Genomic DNA, 22323 nt, shown 5'->3' on the forward strand with positions numbered 1-22323 from the left:
TGGGGGGGGAGGGAGGGGAGGGAGGGGGGGGAGGGAGGGGAGGGAGGGGGGGGAGGGATGGGGGGGGGAGGGAGGGGGAGGGATGGATGGGGGGGAGGGAGGGGGAGGGGGGGGAGGGAGGGGGAGGGATGGGGTGGGAGGGAGGGGGAGGGAGGGAGAGGGGGGGGATGGGTGGGGGGGGGGGGAGGGGTGGGGGGGGAGGGATGGGGGGGGAGGGATGGGGGGGGGGAGGGATGGGGGGGGGAGGGATGGGGGGGGGGAGGGATGGGGGGGGGGGAGGGATGGGGGGGGAGGGATGGGGGGGGGGGAGGGATGGGGGGGGGGAGGGGTGGGTGGGGGGGGTGTGGTGGGGGGGGGTGGGTGGGGGGGGTATAGCCTGTGACAAGGCAGTTGCCAATTAGGGCTAGTTTTCATTTTTGTTATTTAATATTTATTTATTTGTTGTTTTTTGTTTATATAAAAAAAGGTCATTATTATCTGTATTGTTATAATGTTGTGTAAAGGATGCACAATGTACTGTGTTGGTTGACCAAAAATTTTCAATAAAATATTTATTAAAAAATAAAAATTTTTCAAGTAGAGTGGTTAAGGATGTGTTAATGGCAGTTGAAAATGGGACTTTAGCTGATAAAAAGCTTGTGGTATTAAAACTGCATAGGCAATTTGCACATCCGTCTCCTCGGAGGCTGAACATTTTATTAAAGGATGCAGGGGTAAGGGATGACGACTATACTAAACTGATAGAACAGGTTAGTGACCGCTGTGAAGTTTGTAGGAAGTACAGAAGGACACCAGCACGATAGTAACCCTACCTTTGGCCAGGGATTTTTTTTTTTTTTTTTTTAAATAATTTTTATTAAAGGTTTTCATAAAATATCAATAACAAAATGAGAAAGAAAAAAGAACCCAACAGGGTTAGGTACAAAACACAATCTAAAAAAACAACCCGCAAACCCCTCCCCCGCCACCCCCCCCCCCCCCCCCCCCCCCCCCCCACCCCCCCCGTACCTAAATAATAAATTAACATTAACACCCCGACTTAAGGCAACAGGTGTATACACCCCCTCAGACCCTTCCAGTGTAAATAACATAAACAAAAATAAAGTAAACCCACCCCCCGAGCTGCTGCTGTCATTGCCCAATGTCTATCGTTCTGCCAGAAAGTCTAAGAACGGTTGCCACCGCCTAAAGAGCCCTTGTACCGTCCCTCTCAAGGCAAATTTCACCCTCTCCAATTTAATGAACCCTGCCATATCGCTGATCCAGGATTCTACGCTTGGGGGCCTCGTATCTTTCCACTGAAGGAGAATCCTTCGCCAGGCTACCAGGGACGCAAAGGCCAGGATTCCGGCCTCTTTCGCCTCCTGCACTCCCGGCTCCTCTGCCACCCCAAATATTGCGAGCCCCCAGCCCGGTTTGACCCTGGATCCTACCACCCTCGACACCGTCCTCGCTACGCCCTTCCAAAAATTCCTCCAGCGCTGGGCATGCCCAGAACATATGGGTGTGATTTGCTGGGCTCCCTGAGCACCTAACACACCTGTCCTCATCCCAAAGAACCGGCTCATCCTTGTCCCGGTCATGTGTGCCCTGTGCAGCACCTTAAACTGTATGATGCTGAGCCTCGCGCACGAAGAGGAAGAATTCACCCTCCCTAGGGCATCTGCCCACGTCCCCTCTTCGATCTCCTCTCCCAACTCCTCCTCCCACTTACCTTTCAACTCCACCACCGAGGCCTCTTCCTCCTCCTGCATCACCTGGTAAGTTTCCGAGATCTTCCCCCCCCCCCCCCCCCCCCCCCCACCCCCAAGAGCACCCTGTCCAGTACTGTGTGTGGCAGTAGCCGTGGGAATTCCACCACCTGCCGTCTGGCAAACGCCCTTACCTGTAAGTACCTGAAGGTGTTCCCCGGGGGAGCCCGTATTTCTCCTCCAGCTCACCCAAACTCGCGAACTTCCCGTCCACAAACAGGTCCCCCAACTTTCGTATCCCTGTCCTGTGCCACCCCCGAAAACCCTCCACCTGTTCTTCCTGGGGCGAACCGGTGGTTCCCCCCGTAATGGGGTCCACGCAGAGGCCCTAACTTCCCTCCTATGCCGCCTCCACTGCCCCCAAATTTTGAGGGCCGCCACCCACCACCGGGCTCGTGGTATACCTCCTTGGAGGGAGCGGCAGCGGCGCCGTTGCCAGCGCCCCCGGACTCGTACCCACACAGGACGCCGTCTCCAGCCTCTTCCATGCAGCCCCCTCCCCCTCCATCACCCACTTGCGCACCATTGTCGCATTGGCGGCCCAGTAGTACCCACAGAGGTTGGGCAGTGCCAGCCCCCCCGCTATCTCTACTCCACTCCAGGAACACCCTTCTCACCCTCTGAGTCCCTCGCGCCCACACAAACACCATTATACTCCTGTTAACCCGCCTGAAAAAAGCCTTCGGGATAAACACGGGGAGGCACTGGAACAGGAACAAAAACCTTGGGAGCACCGTCATTTTGATTGACTGCACCCTACCCGCCAGGGACAGCGGCAGCGTGTCCCACCTCTTGAACTCCTCCTCCATTTGCTCCACCAGCCTTGTAAAGTTAAGCCTATGCAGGGCCCCCCCAGCTCCTGGCCACCTGGACCCCCAAATATCTGAAGCTCCTCTCCGCCCTTTTTAGTGGGAGCTCGCCAATCCCCCTCTCCTGGTCCCCTAGCTGAACTACGAACAGCTCGCTCTTCCCCATATTGAGCTTGTACCCCCGGAAAATCCCGAATTCCCTAAGGATCCTCATTACTCTGGCATTTCCTCCCACCTGGTCCGCCACATACAGCAGCAGGTCGTCCGCATAAAGCGACACCCTGTGCTCCTCCCCCCACCCCCGCACCAACCCCCTCCAGTTCCTCGACTCTCTCAGTGCCATAGCCAGGGGTTCAATTGCCAGTGCGAAGAGCAGGGGGGACAGGGGACACCCCTGTCTCGTCCCTCGGTGCAACCGAAAGTACTCGGACCTACTCCTATTTGTGGCCACACTCGTCATCGGGACCTCATACAACAGCCTAACCCACCTGCCAAAACCCCTCCCCAAACCTGAACCTCTTCAGCACCTCCCACAGGTACCCCCCACTCTACCCTATCGAAGGCTTTCTCAGCATCCATCGCCACCACTATCTCCGCCTCCCCCTCCCTCGCCGGCATCATGATAACGTTCAAAAGCCTCCGCACATTCGCGTTCAACTGTCTCCCCCTTCACAAACCCAGTCTGGTCTTCATGGATAATCTGCGGCACACAATCCTCAATCCTCGTGGCTAAGACCTTCGCCAGCACCTTGGCATCTACATTTAGCAAGGAAATCGGTCTGTAAGACCCACATTGCAGGGGATCCTTGTCCCGCTTCAGGATCAAGGAGATCAGTGCCCGGGGACAATCGTCGGGGGTAAAGCCCCCCCCCTCCCTTGCCTCATTGAAGGTCCTAACTAACAGCGGGCCCAACAGGTCCATATATTTTTTTATAGAACTCGACCGGGAAACCGTCCGGCCCCGGTGCCTTCCCCGCCTGCATGCTTCCTATCCCTTTGATCAGCTCCTCAAGCCCAATCGGGGCCCCCAGTCCCACCACCAGTCCCTCTTCCACCTTTGGAAACCGCAATTGGTCCAGGAAACGGCTCATCCCTCCCTCCTCCCGTGGGGGCTCGGATCGGTACAATTCCTCGTAGAAGTCCCTGAAGACCCCATTGATGCCAACCCCACTCCGCACCACGCTCCCTCCCCTGTCCTTAACTCCCCCGATCTCCCTAGCTGCGTCCCGTTTCCCAAGCTGATGCGCCAACATCCGGCTTGCTTTTCCCCATACTCATAGACCGCCCCCTGGGCCTTCCTCCACTGCACCTCCGCCTTCCTGGTGGTCACCAGGTCGAATTCGGCCTGGAGGCTGCGCCTCTTCCTCAACAATCCTTCCTCAGGTTCTGCCACATACCTCCTGTCTACCCTCACCATCTCCCCCACCAGCCTCTTCCCCCTCCCCCTGGCTCCCTCCGCTCCTTGTGGGCCCTGATGGAGATCAGCTCTCCCCTCACCACCGCCTTCAGTGCCTCCCATACCATCCCCACTCGGACCTCCCCGTTGTCGTTTGGTCTCCAAGTACCTCTCTATACTTCCTCGGACCCCCTCGCTCACCTCCTCGTCCGCAAACAGCCCCACCTCCAAGCGCCACAGCGGGCGCTGGTCCCTCTCCTCCCCCATCTCCAAGTCCACCCAATGCGGGGCGTGGTCCGAAATGGCTATTGCCGAATACTCGGTATCCTCTACTCTCGCTATCAGCGCCCTACTCAAAATGAAAAAGTCGATTCGAGAATAAGCCTTATGGACACGTGAGAAGAATGAAAATTCTCTAGCCCCCGGCCTTGCAAATCTCCAAGGGTCCACCCCTCCCATTGGTCCATAAATCTCCTCAACACTCTAGCCGCCGCCGGCTTCCTACCCGTCCTAGACCTGGAGCGATCCAGTGCAGGATCCAACACCATGTTAAAGTCTCCCCCCATTATCAGGCCCCCCACTTCCAAGTCTGGGGTCCGACCCAACATACGCCGCATAAAACCCGCATCGTCCCAGTTCGGAGCATACACATTGACCAGTACCACCCCCGCTCCCTGCAACTTACCACTTACCATTATGTACCTACCGCCATTATCTGCCACAATGCTCGACGCCTCGAATAACATCTTCCTTCCCACCAAGATCGCCACCTCTCGATTTTTGGCATCTAGCCCCGAGTGAAACACCTGACCTACCCACCCTTTCCTCAGTCTTACCTGGTCTGCCACCTTCAGGTGTGTCTCCTGGAGCATAACCACATCCGCCTTGAGCCCCTTCAGGTGCGCGAACATGCGGGCCCGCTTAACCGGCCCATTATCAGCCGGATCAGGGGGCTACCCGCCCCCTCCCCCGCCGACTAGCCATGACCACTCCTCGGCCAGCCACCCACCCGCACCCCACACCCGGCCCGTTCCCCACAGCGGCATACCCCAGTCTCGACCCACCCCACTCGCTCCAGCTCCTCCTTGATCTTAGCAGCAGCAACTCGATTCCCTCCCCCACCCATCCTAGCTGGTTTACTCTCCCCATTGCAGCTGACTCCTGCTGTCTCTGAGTATGCGAAGTATCCATTAATTGACACTGATATGTAAAGAGGCTTCAGGTGGCCTCTGTCAGGTGGTGTGTTGTGCAGAGGCTGTGGAAGTGAAATAAATGGTGTTTGGTGAAAAGGAACAAGAATTTTAGACTCTTCATTGCACAGCAACTAAAACATCTAACGCAACTGGCCCCTGACCCCCGTGAATCGACAAAACCATCAACACCACCCAAAGGGCCCCGTCATACACACCCCATACATGAAAAAAAACACCCCCAAATTCACAAGAACCTCCTCCCAAAAACAAACCAAACAGTGGGAGGCGGGAATGATCACTCCCCCCTACAAACTTACAACTCCCAAATAATTCCCCCCTCCCCTTCAGCAACACAAAACAGCCATAACACCCAACATTTGTGGACTTAACCCCTCCATCCCACACAACGCAGCTCTCCCTCAACTTATGGTCCCTTCTCAAATCATTCACCTCCTCTGTCGTCTCAAAATAGTACTCCCGGCCGTCAAAAGTTACTCAAAGTCTGGCCAGGTACAACACCCCAAAAAGAATCTTCTGTCTGAACAACACAGCCTTGGCCCTGTTGAATCCCGCACACCTCTTCGCCAGTTCCGTGACAATGTCCTGGTAAATCCAGATTCGATTACCCTCTCATTCACAGACTCACTTCACCCTAGCCCACCTCAGGATATTCTTCTTGTCCGTGAACTTGTGCAACTGCACAATCATTGCCCACGGTGGCTCCAGTGCCCTCGGCTTCTGCCTCAAGGACCTGTGGGCCCTCTCCACCTCTGGGGTTTCGTCCCGCACCTTCTCCTTCGCCAAACTGGCCAGCATCATTGAAATGTGCTTTGTGGCGCTTCTTCCTTCCACACCCTCTGGCAGGCCCACAATCCACAAGTTCTGCTGCCTAGACCTGCTCCTCCACCATCACCCGCAGTGACTTGCATTGATCCCCCAGGATCCCCATCTCCGTCTCCAAAGACACAATACAATCACTCTGGTCAAACACCACCTTTTCCAACTCGTGTATCATTGGCAATTGCGCCTCAAGGCACTTCTCCACCCGATCCACTGACCCTTGCAGAGGTGCCACTGGTCCCTCAATCACCTTTGACCTGTCATTGTGCATCTCCTTCCTTTGCTGGCAAAATTCCTCCTTGACGAAGCTCATCAACTGCTCCATTTGAGGCTTTCCCACTAACGACGACCATTCCCCCTCCGCCATTCTCGAAGTTGGTGCTGCGCCGCGCCACAGGTTCCCTCTAATGCCTTAGCCAGGTCCTTAAATGTCTTCTGCTTCAATAAAATATTTTCTTTTTTTTTTAAATTATTATTTCCTTAGATATCCATGGCTGATTATCCTTTTTCTTACAGTCCTTCCTTTTTACTAGTATATACTTGCTATGCATGCTCAATTCCAGCCCCACTTGACCCGGAGTCACAGCATAAGTAAATTAACCAATAATCCTTAGAAAAATACCCAAAGTATTTGGCCTTTGTCTGCCCAATAATTACAGTCACCAGGTTTGTAAATGTAAACAAAATTACTGTTTATTTATAACAAGAACTACAATGAAATATGCAGCGAATACAACTGGTTAATTATCTAATCCCTAATACTCAACTTTCCCCCACCCTCATATATATATATATATATATATATATATACACACACACACACACATACACACAAGACAGACAAACACAGAGTGGTGGAAAGGGGTAAAATCATAAGTAAGAGGAAACTGAGTCTTTGTTTCAGATTATGTTTTTTAACACACCTTCCTTCACAGCAGGATTGGAGGTTAAAGTCTCTGCTTGCAGGTTAAAGTCTCTGTTTGGGGCCTCTAATGGTCTCCTCTGCAGATTCATTCATTCTGGTTCTCTGTAGTTTGGAAATACAGTACTCACAGCTCTTCTGAAGAGAGACAGCAGGTTCTGGTCTTTGTTTGCACAGCCTGTAATGGTTTTCCTATAACTTCAGAAAAACATCACTCACAACAATTTTGTTGGAGAGAAAGAGCTGGTTCTAGCCTCTGTGTTGCCAGAATCAAAACTAAAACTCCTTGGGATTCTGAAAGCATCCCATTGGGATACGGTCCAATCACCATCTGTTAATGGGTAGAATATGGCCTTTTGGGCCAATTCATTGACCACCAACCAATCAATCAAACCAAATGCCACCTCATCGCCCTCGTTTGTTGATGAATCTGCAGCTTCTGTTTAACCAGCACAGACTAGCAAAGTAATCTCTCCTATAACTTCTGGGTTCTTCAGTTTGCCTTAGACACATGTCCATTAATCATTCATGGATCAAAAATGTAACGGCAAAATAAATGAATGGAGAAATAAGGGAATAAACAGGAAGTGATGTGAATGAATTATACTTGGCAAGCCAAAGTGAGGGGAGGTTCACTACATGATGTCGGTCAGTCTGCAACTTTGCTCATCTCTCGTGACCTGTTTAGGTAATTAAAACACTTTATAATTAACACTTCTCCTGCTCACCTCCAGCTATACCTTCATTGTGGTGGAAGTAGATTGCCATTTTTCTATTGCTCCGAAAGCATTACTTTAAAAAAGGACCTCTTTCTTCACCTTTAATTGCACTTTGCAATATATCCAAGGACACCTTGTTCACTTTGGTCATAGCCTTGGCCCTTCCTGCTTCCATTTTTTACCACTTAAGAAAAAACTCCATGTCCCCATCATTATAGCTTTTAAGTAGTCAATGAGAGATTGCATCATGCTGTTCACATCATACCTGTTCACATGCAGTAGAGTCCTGAAACTCCAAAGTTAAATGATAATAAACAAATGCCATCTGCTATTCCCACCACCACAGTCCACACTCTATGTTACTATCAAATCCATTTATATTCAATTTATATTCTTAGTAATAAACCATCACGGACTAATTCTGATAACAAACCTATCACCCCTTATGGTAAAGCCTATACATTTATAATCTAGGATTAATGGTAGACTATAACTGGAGATAGAAGAAAATCCTGGAAACATTTCAAGCTATTTTTATATATATTTCTAAAAATAACATGATCCAGCAAACTTACCGAATTGTGACTAGTTCTAAAAGCCAGTGAATTCGAACTTGTTCTATGCCAGTGTGAGGTACCGAAGCAATATAAGCAAGGTTCAGTTGTTGGTCTCTGCTTAGGTCAAACACATCTGCTTTGTTGTGTGGCAGAGGAGGACTGTAAAAGATGTGTAAAAGGAGAATAACAAAAATAAATAAAGTTATTAAAGATATAGAAGTTGCAAAATTGGATGAAAAAGTAATTGCAACCATATATTTAACATACATTAGTATTATAAGGTATCTAAAATAAAAAAATATATTCCAATGTAGGAATAGAATAGAATTAGAAGTTAGAAAGAAAGCATGAACCAATTTGATTAATGTTCAAACCTATCAAATACAGTGGCAAAGGCAGAGTCTGGTTGAATATACAATATCCAAATTGAGGGTTGCAACACAGATTCACCAAAATGCTCCTGGGTTACAAGGGTTAAATTATTATGACAAGTTGTAAAGTCAAATTTTGAGTACAAAGTTTAAGGCGGATTCAATTGAACTGGTTAAAAAAGATTAAGGTGATTCAATCAAGCTGGTTAAGATTCTTTTTTAAAATAAATTTAGAGTACCCAATTAATGTTTTTTCAATTAAGGGGCAATTTAAACGCGGCTAATTCACCTACCCAGCACATCCATCTCCATAACCCCACAAAACCTTTTTGACACTAAGGGGAAATTTAGCATGGCCAATCCACCTAACCTGCACATCTTTTGGGAAGTGGGAGGAAACCGAAGCACCCAGAGGAAACCCACGCAGACACGGGGAGAATGTGCAAACTCCACACAGACATTCACCCAAGGCTGGAATTGAACCCGGGTCTCTGGAGCAATGAGGCAGCAGTGCTAACCACTGTGCCACCGTACCGCCCCCTAATCGCTTGATTAAAATGCTATCCTTCATTCTCCTTCATAATAAAACTTAAATGATTTATTTTATTCCATTTAAGTCAATTTCCAATGACTGATTTTATCGGCATCAGCTTTTCTTCGTAGATTTAAAATCTCAAACACCAATCTCAAATCCCAAAAGCATTCTCACCCTAACACATTACAATTTCACCTATGTACCAAATTCCTCCAGACTATACTCAAAACTTACACACTTTTTTGAAAATTTAGAGTACCCAATTCATTTTTTCCAATTAAGGGACAATTTAGCGTGGCCAATCCATCTACCTTGCACATCTTTGGGTTGTGGGGGTAAAACCCACGCAAACACGGGAAGAATGTGCAAATTCCACACAGACAGTGACCCAGAGCCGGGATCGAACCGGAGACCTCAGTGCCGTGAGACTGCAGTGCTAACCACTGCGTCACCGTGCTGCCCAAAACTTCCACATTTAACTGGTAATGTTGAGTTCCCATAAATTCAGTTAAACCTTAGATAAATTAACATACACAAATGCATGATCATAGATAGATACGCAGTTTCTTGGGTGATTTAGAACAAATCAGCCGTCTGTTGAAATGGTTACTTTTCCTACAGAACCTAAAGGGACAGAGAGTGGGCAGAGAAACTTGGCGTGCCATTGCAACCCTTTAAAAATGTATTTTGTACTATTCCTTTAATTCTGCTGTAATTTCTTTCCTCTGTCCTTTAGACTGATTTCAATTTCCAATGTTTGCTATTTATCCAGTGTTTGAAAGAAACCTTACTAGTTTTTTAAAAATTCAAATATTTTGAAAAGTTCAAATTGGGTTGCTGCCAAGCTTATCTCAGAGTACTGGCCTGGACAACTTCAATGCCTTAATCTCAAACCCAAATCCAATCTTTCAATGCTGAAATAATCTGAATTTATTTTAAACAGAAATGCAATTGTTACATTTTAACTTTTTCCAGGTTGTCCAGCACCTGGCTAGATATTTCTGAAAAAGTTTATTGAGCATTCCAGCCATTTTCACTGTGCAGTGGCGTGTCTATTAAAATCCACCCCACTTTCACATTTTATCAATTAGGTTGCAATACTTCTGGGCAAGGAGAAGGGACATTGTATCTTCCCCTCCCCATTCCTCAATGAACCCGAGGTCCGTCTTTTTGGATTTAGCTTTATTTGATCTTTTTGTATTGAAGCATTTGTAATTTTCACAATTTAACATGTTGACATTTCTAAAACCGCGCGGGTCAATGCACAAAATACCCCCCAAGAGGGTGTCCTCCACCTCCTCGAAGAACCTACTCATCCGGGCTATCGTCATGTGGGCCCTGTGGACTACCTTGAACTGAATCAAGCTAAGTTTAGCCCAGGACGAGAATGCATTTACCCTTTTCAAGGCTTTTTCCCATAGTTCAGTTTCCAGCTCCCCTCCTAGCACCTCTTCCCACTTCCTCTTCACCTCTCTGATAGGGGCCACTTCCCACTCTTAACAATTCCCTGTATATCTCCAAAACCATCCCACCTCCAACCCCTGTTTTTGACAGCACTTTATCCTGTAGTCCCCTCAGGGGGAGGCGAGGAAAGTTTGGAACCTGCCTCCGTACAAAGTCGCGCACTTGAAGATAACGAAACCCGTTTCCACCCGGCAAATCAAACTCCTCCAATAATGTCTCCAAGGTCGGAAAGCCCTCCTGGGTGAATAGATCTGCAAACCTCTCAATCCCTGCCCGCTGCCATACCTTAAAGCCCCATCCAGCCCCCCCGGAACAAACCGGTGATTGTCACAAATCGGTGACCACAGTGACGCCCCCTCAGTCTCATATGCTGCCTCCATTGCCCCCACACCCTTAGGGCTGCCACCACCACCGGACTTGTAGAGTACCGAGCCGGCGAGAACGACAGGGGCGCCGTCGGTAAAGCCTCCAGACTCGTACCTTTGCAGGATGCTGCCTCCATCCGCTCCCAGACCGACCCCTCCCCCACTACCCACTTCCTGACCATTGATATGTTGGCAGCCCAGTAATAAGTTAATAAAGCTCAGGAGAGCCAAGCCCCCTTCTCTGCGGGTCCGTTCCAGGAGTGCCCTCTTTATTCTCGTTTCATTTTTTCATTTCGGGGTTTTACCCGCCCATATAAACCTCGATATCACCGCATTCATACTTCTGAATAAAGCCTTTGGGACAAAAATCGGGAGACATTGAAAAAAGAAAAGCAGTCTCGGAAGGACCGTCATCTTCACTGTCTGAACCCTTCCCGCCAGCGTCAGTGGGAGCATGTCCCATCTACAGAAATCTCTTCTCATTTGATCCAATGCTTTGCCTAAATTTAACTTGTGAAGCTGCCCCAATCCTTGGCCACTTGAATCCCCAGATAACTAAAACTTCTCCCAACCACTTTAAAAGGTAGCTCCTTCAGAGGAGGGCTGTGGACGTTGGAGCCTGGAGAGCAGGCTTCAATGGGTCTACGAGGTGAGCGAAGAGGGGGGGGGGAGAATGGATGTTGGGGGGTGTTTTTGTAGGGGGGGGTTCTTGGGAGGGGGGGGGGGGGAAGGGTTTCGTTGTTAACAATGGACAGGGGCGGGTCAGGCTTATGGGGCAGGGCCCGGTGGTATGGTGATGGTGGATAAGAAAGGTGTGGGAGGGGTGAGAGACCCCCAGTAAGGATAATCACGTGCAACGCGAGAGGACTAGGAGGTCCGGTCAAGAGGTCAAGGGCGCTTGCGCATTTTTAAAGTTTGAAAGCCGATGTAGCAATGCTGCAGGAGACTCACTTGAGGGTGAAGGACCAGGTGAGACTTAAAAAGGGCTGGGCTAGCCAAGTGTTTCACTCCGGATTTGATGGAAGGGCTCGAGGCGTAGCGGTGTTGGTCAGCAAAAGGGTACGCTTCCAGATGGAGAAGGTGGTGGCAGATCAGGGGGGTAGATATGTGATTGTGGCAGGGGCACTGGAGGGGAGATTAGTGGCGCTGCTAAGTGTATACGGTCCCAATTAGGACGATGTGCGATTCGCGAGGAAGGTGTTTGGGGCCATTCCCGACTTGGACACGCATGAGCTGATTGTGAGGGGTGGGGGGACTGAAACTTGGTGCAGGAGCCAAGGTTGGACAGATCACGGCCGCGCTCGCTGGTCCCATCGGGGGGGGGGGGGGGGGGGGGGGGGGGGGGGGGGGGGGCGAAGGCGCTGGCTGGGTTAATGGTGGAAATGGGAGGGGTGGACCCTTGGAGGTTCCTGCTCCCAAGGTAACGGGAGTACTCGTTTTTCTCAGCGGTCCATAAGGTATACTCGCAGATCGACTTTTTTATGGTGGGAAAGGCATTGCTGGCTGGAGTCAAGGGGTCGGAATATTCTCAGGAAATCTCACGACTCCGTAAAGTTCAAATCGGGTTGAATCATCTTATCAATAAGCTTCTGTTCCGGTTGCCAAATGGTACATGAGGGACACTCCTGTCCCCATTTGAGCTCTGCTGTTTTTTTTCCATTGGTCATGCTTGGGTAGGGTTTGAACGGTTAGAAATCCCCATGAAACCTGCTCATTTTCTACGCCATCCGAGATTAACTAATTTTTGTGAGGGCCACGAAGAATCCAGCACGAGTTTCAAGGATACAAAGAAATAACATTTATTTACAATAACATATATATACACACAACAGCAGCAACCTCACGTGCTGCTTACTCCTTCCTGCTGGTTCCAAACTGGCCAGCTTTCTTTATACAGGGAGTCTGCTAGTGATTTCTCCGCCCCCCTCATTGGGAAAGCTCATACTCCCACACGATTGTGGGATTGTCATTAGTCCCCAGCCAATGGTAAGCAGGCAGGTTATAACATGCCTCCCCCCCCCCCCAAAGTCCAAGGAATCCACCGAAGACCCTGGCGCAGGAGGGCGTCGGACTCGTTTTGCCACAGGCCGGACACCATTTGCACGAAGCACTGGATCGGGCGGCGTGTAACAAGACGGAGACCGGCGCTTCCGTGATGAATGGTGTAACGATTGTACATCCACGGCCCATGGGCCCGAGGATTCTCCCTCTGATGCGTCCTGTGTCTCCATCTCGGATTCAGAGTCTGCTGCCTCCGTCATCTCGGCGTCTCTATCTCCGCGCGGTTCTGTAACGAGTGAGGCACCAGATGAAGGATAGTCTTCTGGACCGAACGTGGTCAACATGCTTGCGCTGGAGACGACCCTGGGCTTGCACCTGGTAAGATATAGGGCCCGTTTGGTGAAAGATTACGCCAGGGACCTACTGGGCACCACCAGCAAAATTGCAAACGAACACTGGGTCACCGGGCGCAAACTGCCGATGCCAAGAAAAACCCTGTCCCTGCCGTTCTTGTGTGCGGCGTACTTTTGCGCCAATGCCCAGGAAAACCATACTAAGGCGGGTGCGAAGTCTCCGGCCCATTAGGAGTTCTGCGGGAGCTACCCCAGTCACCGCATGGGAGGTGGTCCTATATGAAAACAAAAAGCGAGCCAGTCTCGTGTCCATTGACCCGGAAGACTGCTTCTTTAGGCCTCGTTTGAATGTCTGCACTGGGTCTGCACTCCGCCAACCCATTTGAAGCCGGGTGGTATGGGGCAGTGCGGATATGGCGTATGCCGTTCATCTTCATGAACCTCGCAAACTCCTCACTGGTGAATGGAATGCCGTTATCCGTGACCAGCACCTCGGGGAGGCCATGTATACTAAAAGACAAACGCATCTTCTCAATTGTTGCGCAGGACGTTGTGCCTAGTATCCTATGCACCTCTAGCCATTTAGACTGGGCGTTGATTAAAAGAAGGAACATGGATCCTTGAAAAGGGCCGGCGAAATCCGCATGCAAGCGCGCCCAAGGCCGCCCTGGCCATTCCCAGTGATGTAGGGGCGCGGCCGGCAGAAGCTTCTGACGCTCCTAACAAATGGAGCAGTTTTGGGCCACCTTCTCAATGTCGGCGTCGAGGCTTGGCCACCAAACATAACTCCGGGCCAACATTTTCATTTTGGTCACACCTGGATGCCCATTGTGCAAGTCTCTTAGTATCAGCTCCTGTCCTTTGTCCGGGACAATCACACGCGTCCCCCACAAGAGGATGTCGTCTTCCACGCTGAATTCTGACAGCTCGGAGGAAAATGCCCGCAACTCGCCTGGGAGCTGTCTATGCTGCCCACCATACAGGACTATGTGTCAAACCTTTGACAGGACTGGCTCCGTCTGGGTCCACTCACGGATCTGTGATGCCGTGACAGGCAAGATGTCCATAAAATTTAGGGTTGCAACCACCTCACCGGTCGTGGGGGTCGACATGGTCGATAAGGTAATCGGCTCAGTGCGTCGGCATTCGCTATCTGCATTTCTGGTTTGTGCTCCAGTGAATACTCGTATGTAGCGAGCAACAAAGCCCAGCGCTGGATCCGTGCGGAAGCAATGGGCGGTATTGGCTTATCCTCTCTGAAAAGTCCCAGCAGAGGCTTATGATCAGTCACGATAGTGAAGTGGCGGCCATACACGTACTGGTGGAAACGTTTCACCGCAAAGACCACTGCCAGGCCCTCCTTCTCGATCTGCGTGTACTTTTTTTCCGCTGCAGTCATTGTGCGGGAGGCGAAAGCTATTCTCCATCTTGTGGGACAGAACGGCCCCAATACCATACGGGGATGCATCACATGTGACGAGCAAAGGCTTTCCAGGATCATAGTGGATTAGTAACCCAGACAACGACAATTGTTGTTTTACCCGTCGGAAAGCGGTTTCCAAACCCAGGTGTGATTTTTCTTTAGCAGAAGATGCAACAGGGCCAGCGTAGTTGCCAGATTGGGGAGGAACTTCCCGTAATAGTTTACGAGGCCGAGAAAAGAATGAAGATGCGAAGTGTCAGTCAGGGCGGGGGCCTGTTGAATCGCGCGCACCTTCTCTGCGACGGGGTGCAAACCTTCGCGGTCCACCCGATAACCCAGGTAGACTACTTCCTTCGCCTGAAAGACGCACTTTGTGCGACGTAAATGGACTCCAGCCTCCGAAAAGTGTCTAAGGACAGCCTCCAGATTTTCCAAATGTTCCTGCTCCAACGTCCCGGTGATCAAAACGTCATCTAAGTAGACAGCGACACGCGGTAAACCTCTCAAAATGCCCTCCATAACGCGTTGAAAAATAGCGCAGGCAGAGGATACTCCAAAGGGCAAACGTGTATCTTCATACAGGCCCCGATGTGTATTAATCGTTACGTATGGCCGGGAGGCAGGGTCCAGCTCCAACTGTAGGTAGGCGTGACTCATATCTAATTTTGTGAATGAGAGTCCACCTGCAAGCTTTGCGTAGAGATCCTCTATGCGAGGCATTGGATATCAGTCGAGTCGGGAAGCCGTGTTCACTAAGTTTATAGTCGCCGCACAAGCGAACTGTGGCATCTGGCTTCATTACAGGTACAATTGGTGCTGCCCAGTCAGCAAAACGGACGGGCCTGATAATATCCAAAGTTTCCAAACGAGTGAGCTCCCCTTCTACCTTCTCGAGCAAGGCGTAAGGCACCTGGTGCGCCCAGAAATAGCGCGGCGTGGCTCCTGGTTCGACTTGGATACGGGCTACAGCCCCTTTTATTTTCCCCAAACCGGGCTGGAATACATCTGGGTATCGTCCTAGCACCTCAGTCAACCCTCCGGAAACTGTTTGAAGGATGTGCTGCCACTGCAAGCGTAAATGGCGCAACCAGTCCCGACCCAACAGGCTGGGCCCATGGCCGCGCACCATGATAAGTGGGAAATGCCCCTCCTGGCGTCCATAAACAACAGGGGTCATCATAGTTCCTGCAATGTCCAATGGTTCCCCCGTGTAGGTGGCCAACCTGGCCTGTGTGTCGGTTAATGTAAGGGTCTGTATACCCTGCTTGATGCGGTCGAATGTCCTCTGGGTGATCACGGAGACCGCTGCGCCAGTGTCCAACTCCATCTCAAGCGGGTGACCATTGACCCGTACTGTCACTTTAATGGGGGAGCTGCCACACAATGCAGCTGCAGTCGTCCTCCGTCTCCACGTCCTCAGGAGTAGTCGCCGCAGGTTCATCCACATAGAAGGTACGGCCCCTGGGCTGGTCCCAGTTTCGGTCGGAACGACGGCGCCTCTGGCGCCCCCAGGACCGGGGACCGCGACGGGGTCGGCGCCTACAAGTCTGACACGGACATGGCTCCTCATCCATTGGTTCTGGAGAAGGCTCCCTTCGGGGAGGAATGTCCGACAGCCACTGGCGTCAATCCGGACGTCGTCTCGCCCAAGGTACCGCATGAGTGTGGGGGAATGTTTTCGGACGGAAGGGGTTGCGCCCCAAGGCATGCACTTCCATTCCCTGTATCTCCTGCACTCCTCATTCTGCGCTCTCTCGGGACAATACTATTTGAATGGTCTGTTGAAAAGTCAATGTTGGCTGAGCTAACAACTTCCCTGGGTGGCAGCATTGTTAATACCGCAAACCAAACGGTCGCGTAACATTTCTGACAAAGTCTCACCATAGTCACAGCACTCCGCAATCCTACGTAGCCTGGATAGAAAGTCGGCAAGGGATTCTCATGGGGTCCTCTCACCAGTATTAAACCGGTAACGTTGGACTATCGTGGTCGGAGTTGGGTTAAAATGCTGCCCCACTAAATTCACAAATTCATCAAACGTTTTGGTGTCCGGCGCAGCTGGGTACGCAAGGCTCCTAATCACCCCAAACGTATGCGGGCCGCAGGCGGTGAGCAATATGACCACCTGGCGCTCGTTTTCGGTGATATTGTTTGCCCGGAAATAGTAACGCATCCGTTGTGCATACTGGTTCCAGCTTTCCAGCGCAGCATCAAAAACATCCAAACGTCCGTACAAAGGCATGGTGTAATAGAAAACAACTTCCAACCTGTATCCAACGAAAATTCAGGGAGGTGGCTTCAGCGGCAGCAGCAACCTCACTTGCTGCTTACTCCTTCCTGCTGGTTCCAAACTGGCCAGCCTTATTTATACAGGGAGTCTGCCAATGATTTCTCCGCCCCCCTCATTGGGGAAGCTCATACTCCCACAGGATTGTGGGATTGTCATTAGTCCCCAGCCAATGGTAAGCAGGCAGGTTATAACACTAATCATACAGGGTGGACTGATACCGCATGGCCAGTGATTCTTCTCTTCGGAGATACAACACCCAACAATATCACCAAGGGCTCCATGAGTTGGAAGCAACTGATACAGTATCAAGGAACCACTATACTGGCCCTCCATGCAAGTGAACATGGAGAGGGAAGTCTCCAGATGTGCACCATTCAATGCACTCAAGCCACATCAAACAAAAGAACAGCTGGACCTATTTGAGGTCCCGGACCCCCCCCCATGGTCATTCACAGCAGCTAACATTTTCAAAAGGAATGGTAAGTAACATTTAGTCTTAATTAGTTTGAACGCGACTACCTGCCAAACATGACGAGTAACATAGTCATCATCAAGTTCAAGAGACACTTCGCCACACAGATCATCCCTCAGAAACATGACAGACAACACTTGCCAATTCATCTCCACTGAATTTAGAAACATTGCACACCTGGGACTTTGAGCATATGCCCACAGTCCAATGGCCTGGCGGAACGAGCAAGGTGCTCAGCACAGCATCTACTAGAGAAATGTGCCTGGGAACACAGATTATTATGCTGCATTCCTCAGCCTGCGAAACATGCCATGACAGGGTCTGCCATAATCAGCACAGCGACTATTCTCCAGGCGCAGAAGGATTACAATTCTTACTGCCAAAGCCCAAACTCGAAACCAATGTGAGTGGTGCCCTCATGGAAAGCCACAGTACCCCAGCCATTCAGCCTATAGTACAGGCCCCCTAGATCAGTGGAAATGGAGGCCCCTCCCGAGCACTAGGCAACAAGCCCTGCACCCACTGAGCACATCGATGGAGCGCACCAGAGTGAGGATACCAGCCCGAGAACATCTCGAGTACAACCAACTGGCATAATCACACGCTCAGAACATATGCCCAATTCTAGCACAAGGTTAAAGGACTACATAACAAACTAGTCTACAACTAGCTTTCATCTTTCTTCTTTACACAACAAAATGGTGGTGGGGAGAGGGGATGCGACTGGCTATGCACCAGCTGCAACAGCTCAATCCATGTCTCACCTTATGTAAACAGTTATGCATTGTTAGCCAGTTCAATTTGTATGTTATAAAATGGTTTGCAGACAATTAATGTTCCTGTACACTATTACATCTCAGTACCACCGGCTGTCCCAAAATAAACGGGGAAGATGGTGACTGAGTGGTCACATCATGATACGGTTACTAAAGAGGTCATGTAACAGAAGCATGGGCGCTTTCCCCAGAGCACAGGCAGAGTATAAGCATGGAGTAGCTGCTCAACTAGTGGATAAAGTATAGCAGGTTACAAATCCTTGGTCACCAATCTTTGGGAACCCAGCACTTCTACAGTTAATCTTGTAGTTGCTTTTATATTTCTGCATTCAAAGTTGAAACTATAAAATTCATACAACATCAGGGTTAAAGTCCAACAGGTTTGTTTCGAATCACTAGCTTTCGGAATGGCGCTCCTTCGTCAGGTGAATCATAGTGCTGCGTTCCGAAAGCTAGTGATTCGAAACAAACCTGCTGGACTTTAACCTGGTGTTGGTGTTGTAAGACTTCTTACTATGCACCCCCCCCCCCGCACTCCAAGTCCAACCGGCATCTCCACATTATAAAATTCATGTGCGTGAAGACTGGGAAAGTGTTCACATTTCAGCTTATTTTGTCAAATACACAGCAACTCATCATCCATGTAAAGACTCAGCACATTCCTTTTCTATTGCACTGTCAATGCAAGAATTAAATGTAAATATCTTTAAAATTTAAATTTTTCTCAAAAGTTAACTTGGCCATCCACCAGAAAACTAATGAGACTGTGAAACTTCTGCATGCTTTTGCTTCAATATCTTATACAGAACACTAAAAACAAGACAGCTAATCTAGGATCAGTTTCCATTTCTTCAAGACTCTCCTGTTGGGATATTTGACCGCAATGTCTGGGTTTTAAAGTGCTTCTAATTTGATCTGTGCAACATGTTTGCTGTTCACCAAAGAGTGGATTGCCAGTGTCACCTGGTGGACAGAGTTAAATATTGCACTGCAATGTCACAGTGCACGCTGAAAATAAATTGACTGACATTTTAAGAGACGTGTCTGAATCATAGAATCGTGGAATCCCTACAGAGCAGGAGGCCATTTGGCCCATCGAGTCTGCACCAACCCTTGAAAGAGCACTCTACCCAGGTCCACTCCTCCCGCCCTATCCCCGTAACCCAACCTGCACACACCTGGACAGTAAGGGGCAATTTAGCATGGCCAATCTACCTAACCTGCACATCTTTGGATTATGGGAGCAAACCGGAGCACCCGGAAGAAACCCACATAGACACGGGAGAACGTGCAAACTCCACACAGCCACCCAAGGCTGGAATCGAACCTGGGCGCCTGGCGGTGTGAGGCAGCAGAGCTAACCACTGTGCTACCATGCTGCCCATTGCCCACTGCTGATGCTTTTCATCTAGTACTCACCAGGATAAACCCAAGAATGCCAAATTTCAAACTAACACAACAATTTATACTGCAGTAGAAAAGGGTGCTGATTGGTTGGTAAATTGACTCTGATTGGACATGACGTTGCCATGGAGAAAACAACAAGGAACTATGGGCTCGCTAATCTACCTGGCAATTCAACAAAAAATGCAGGACTTGAGCATAAACCTTTTGCTGGTCCGATTCGTATGTCATTTCTAGCAAGCTTAAATGAGTCACGTTACGAGCTCGACTGATGATATTAAATAGGTTGTTAGTATAACTATTAAAACACTCAGATAGCGTATGGAGGCAGCTTCATGCAAGGGCACCAGCTTGGGGGCGTTGATAACAGCGCCTCTGCCGTTCCCACCGGCATGGTACTCCACCAGCCCCATGGTGGTGGCAGCCCTGAGAGTCTGAGGGCAATGGAGGAGACATGTGAGAGCGGAGGGAGCATCGGTGTGGTCTCCAATCTGTAATAATCACCGATTTGCCCCAGGAAGGATGGATGGGGGTTTAGGAGATGGCGGAGAGCAGGGATTGAGAGGATGGGGGGATATGTTTATAGAGGGGGGCTTTCCTAACCTGAGGGAGCTGGAGGAGAAATTTGGATTGGTATGGGGAAACAAATTTAGGTACCTGCAGGTGCGGGACTTGCTACGCAGGCAGGTTTCAACCTTCCCGCTCCTACCACCAAGGGGGATACAGGACAGGGTAGTTTTCAGGGTCTGGGTGGGAGAAGGGAGGGTCGCTGACATCTACAAGAAACTTATGGGGTCAGAGGGGACGCAGGCGGAGGAGCTGAAGCGCAAGTGGGAAGAAGTGTCTTTACGCAAAGAGTAGTGAGGCCGTGGAATGCCCTACCTGCTACAGTAGTGAACTCGCCAACATTGAGGGCATTTAAAAGTTTATTGGATAAACATATGGATGATAATGGCATAGTGTAGGTTAGATCGCTTTTGTTTCGGTGCAACATCGTGGGCTGAAGGGCCTGTACTGCGCTGTATTGTTCTATGTTCTATGTTCTATGTAGGAGCTTGGCGGAGGAATAGAGGATGGTCTCTGGGCGGACGCGTTGAGTAGAGTCAACGCGTCCACAACATGTGCCAGGCTCAGCCTGATACAGTTTAAGGTTGTTCACCGGGCTCACATGACAGTGGCCCGGATGAGCAGGTTCTTTGGTGTAGAAGATAGGTGTGCAAGGTGTGCGTGAGGGCCAGCGAACCATGTCCACATGTTCTGGACATGCCCAAAGCTTAGGGGATTTTGGCAGGGGTTTGCAGATGTCATTTCCATGGTGTTAAAAACAAGGGTGGCACCGAGTCCAGAAGTGGCGATTTTCAGGTGTTGGAAGATCCGGGAATCCAGGAGGAGAAAGAGGCAGACGCTCTGGCCTTTGCTTCCCTGGTAGCCCGGAGACAGTATTATTAGCTTGGAGGGACTCAAAGCCCCCGAAGTCAGAGATCTGGCTATCTGGCATGGCTAGCTTTCTCTGTTTGGAGAAAATCAAGTTCGCCTTGAGAGGGTCAATGTTAGGGTTCGCCCGGATGTGGCAGCCGTTCGTCGACTTCTTTGCGGAAAATTAATCGTCAGAGAAGGGGAGGGGGTTAGCTTAGCTTAGAGTAGGGGGTCAATAAAGGTGGGACCTGTAAGGGAGGAAGACGGCTTTTGCACTATGTTTATAAATTCATGTACATTTCTTATTTTTGTTGTTGTAAAACCATAAATACCTCAATAAAATATTTTTTTTTTTAAAAATGTTTATTAAAATAACACTCAGCTCATTAAATGCTACCACTCGGAATCACATCTAACAGCAGACATTTTGTTATGGGTTTTGCAAGTGTGCTGGTTCAGTAGTTTGCACTCTGCCGATTGTGAAAAACAGAAGGAACACGTGTTTGATTTAATCAGCCAATTGTTTTGATGTACACCCTCTTTCACATATTGATGAAAATAACAATTATAACTAATAAAACTAATTATACCAAATATAAGGAAACCCACGCAGACACGAGAAGAATGTGTGGATTTTCCACATTCTCCCCATTTCTGTGTGGGTTTCTTCCGGGTTCTCCGATTTCCTTCCACAGTCCAAAGATGTGCAGGTTAGGTGGATTGGCCATGTTAAATTGCTCTTGAAAGTGCAGGTCAGGTTACGGGTATAGGGCGGGGTTGGCTGGGTGTGAATCTGGGTAGCATGCTCTTTCAGAGGGTCGGTGCAGACTTAATGGGCCGAATGGCCTCCTTCTACACTGTAGGGTTTCTATAACTGTAATGTGGGATGATATCAGAAAAGGATCATCAATAAGACCGAAGAAAAATACTGCAGATGCTGAAAATCTGAAATAAAAACAGCAAATGCTGGGAGCACAGGTCAGGAGAGCAAACAGAGACTAAGCGAGGTGGTGGGTGGCTCCGTCAGCACCTTTCCTACTGGCCAGAATGACAGGATCCTGTGCCAAATTCTGCACTTGGAACCTCATTAATTAAGCTCAGACAAGTTCCCCTATGACTCTCCTGGCTGACCAACAGCTGATTTGTCTAAGCCCCCAGTGCCATATTTAAATACCAGTCCAGCACTTTCATGTCACTCTCTCCAGCCCACCTGACATCAGCAGGCCATGCAGGATGTCAGCAACCCAAGGAAAAACACCAGCAGAC

At 49.7% G+C, this 22323-nt stretch overlaps 1 protein-coding gene across 2 annotated transcripts in view; it reads right to left on the minus strand.

The window, feature by feature from the left end:
* idua (alpha-L-iduronidase) overlaps nucleotides 1-22323 on the minus strand; it is a 354201-nt gene that overhangs the window by 307278 nt on the left and 24600 nt on the right. For both annotated transcript variants that reach the window (XM_072495758.1, XM_072495759.1), the window contains exon 2: nucleotides 8206-8346. In XM_072495758.1, coding sequence (XP_072351859.1) covers nucleotides 8206-8346 — 141 coding nt within the window. The remainder of the gene's footprint in view (nucleotides 1-8205; nucleotides 8347-22323) is intronic.

Source organism: Scyliorhinus torazame, chromosome 3, assembly GCF_047496885.1.
Source record: "Scyliorhinus torazame isolate Kashiwa2021f chromosome 3, sScyTor2.1, whole genome shotgun sequence".
NCBI classification, from domain to species: domain Eukaryota; kingdom Metazoa; phylum Chordata; class Chondrichthyes; order Carcharhiniformes; family Scyliorhinidae; genus Scyliorhinus; species Scyliorhinus torazame.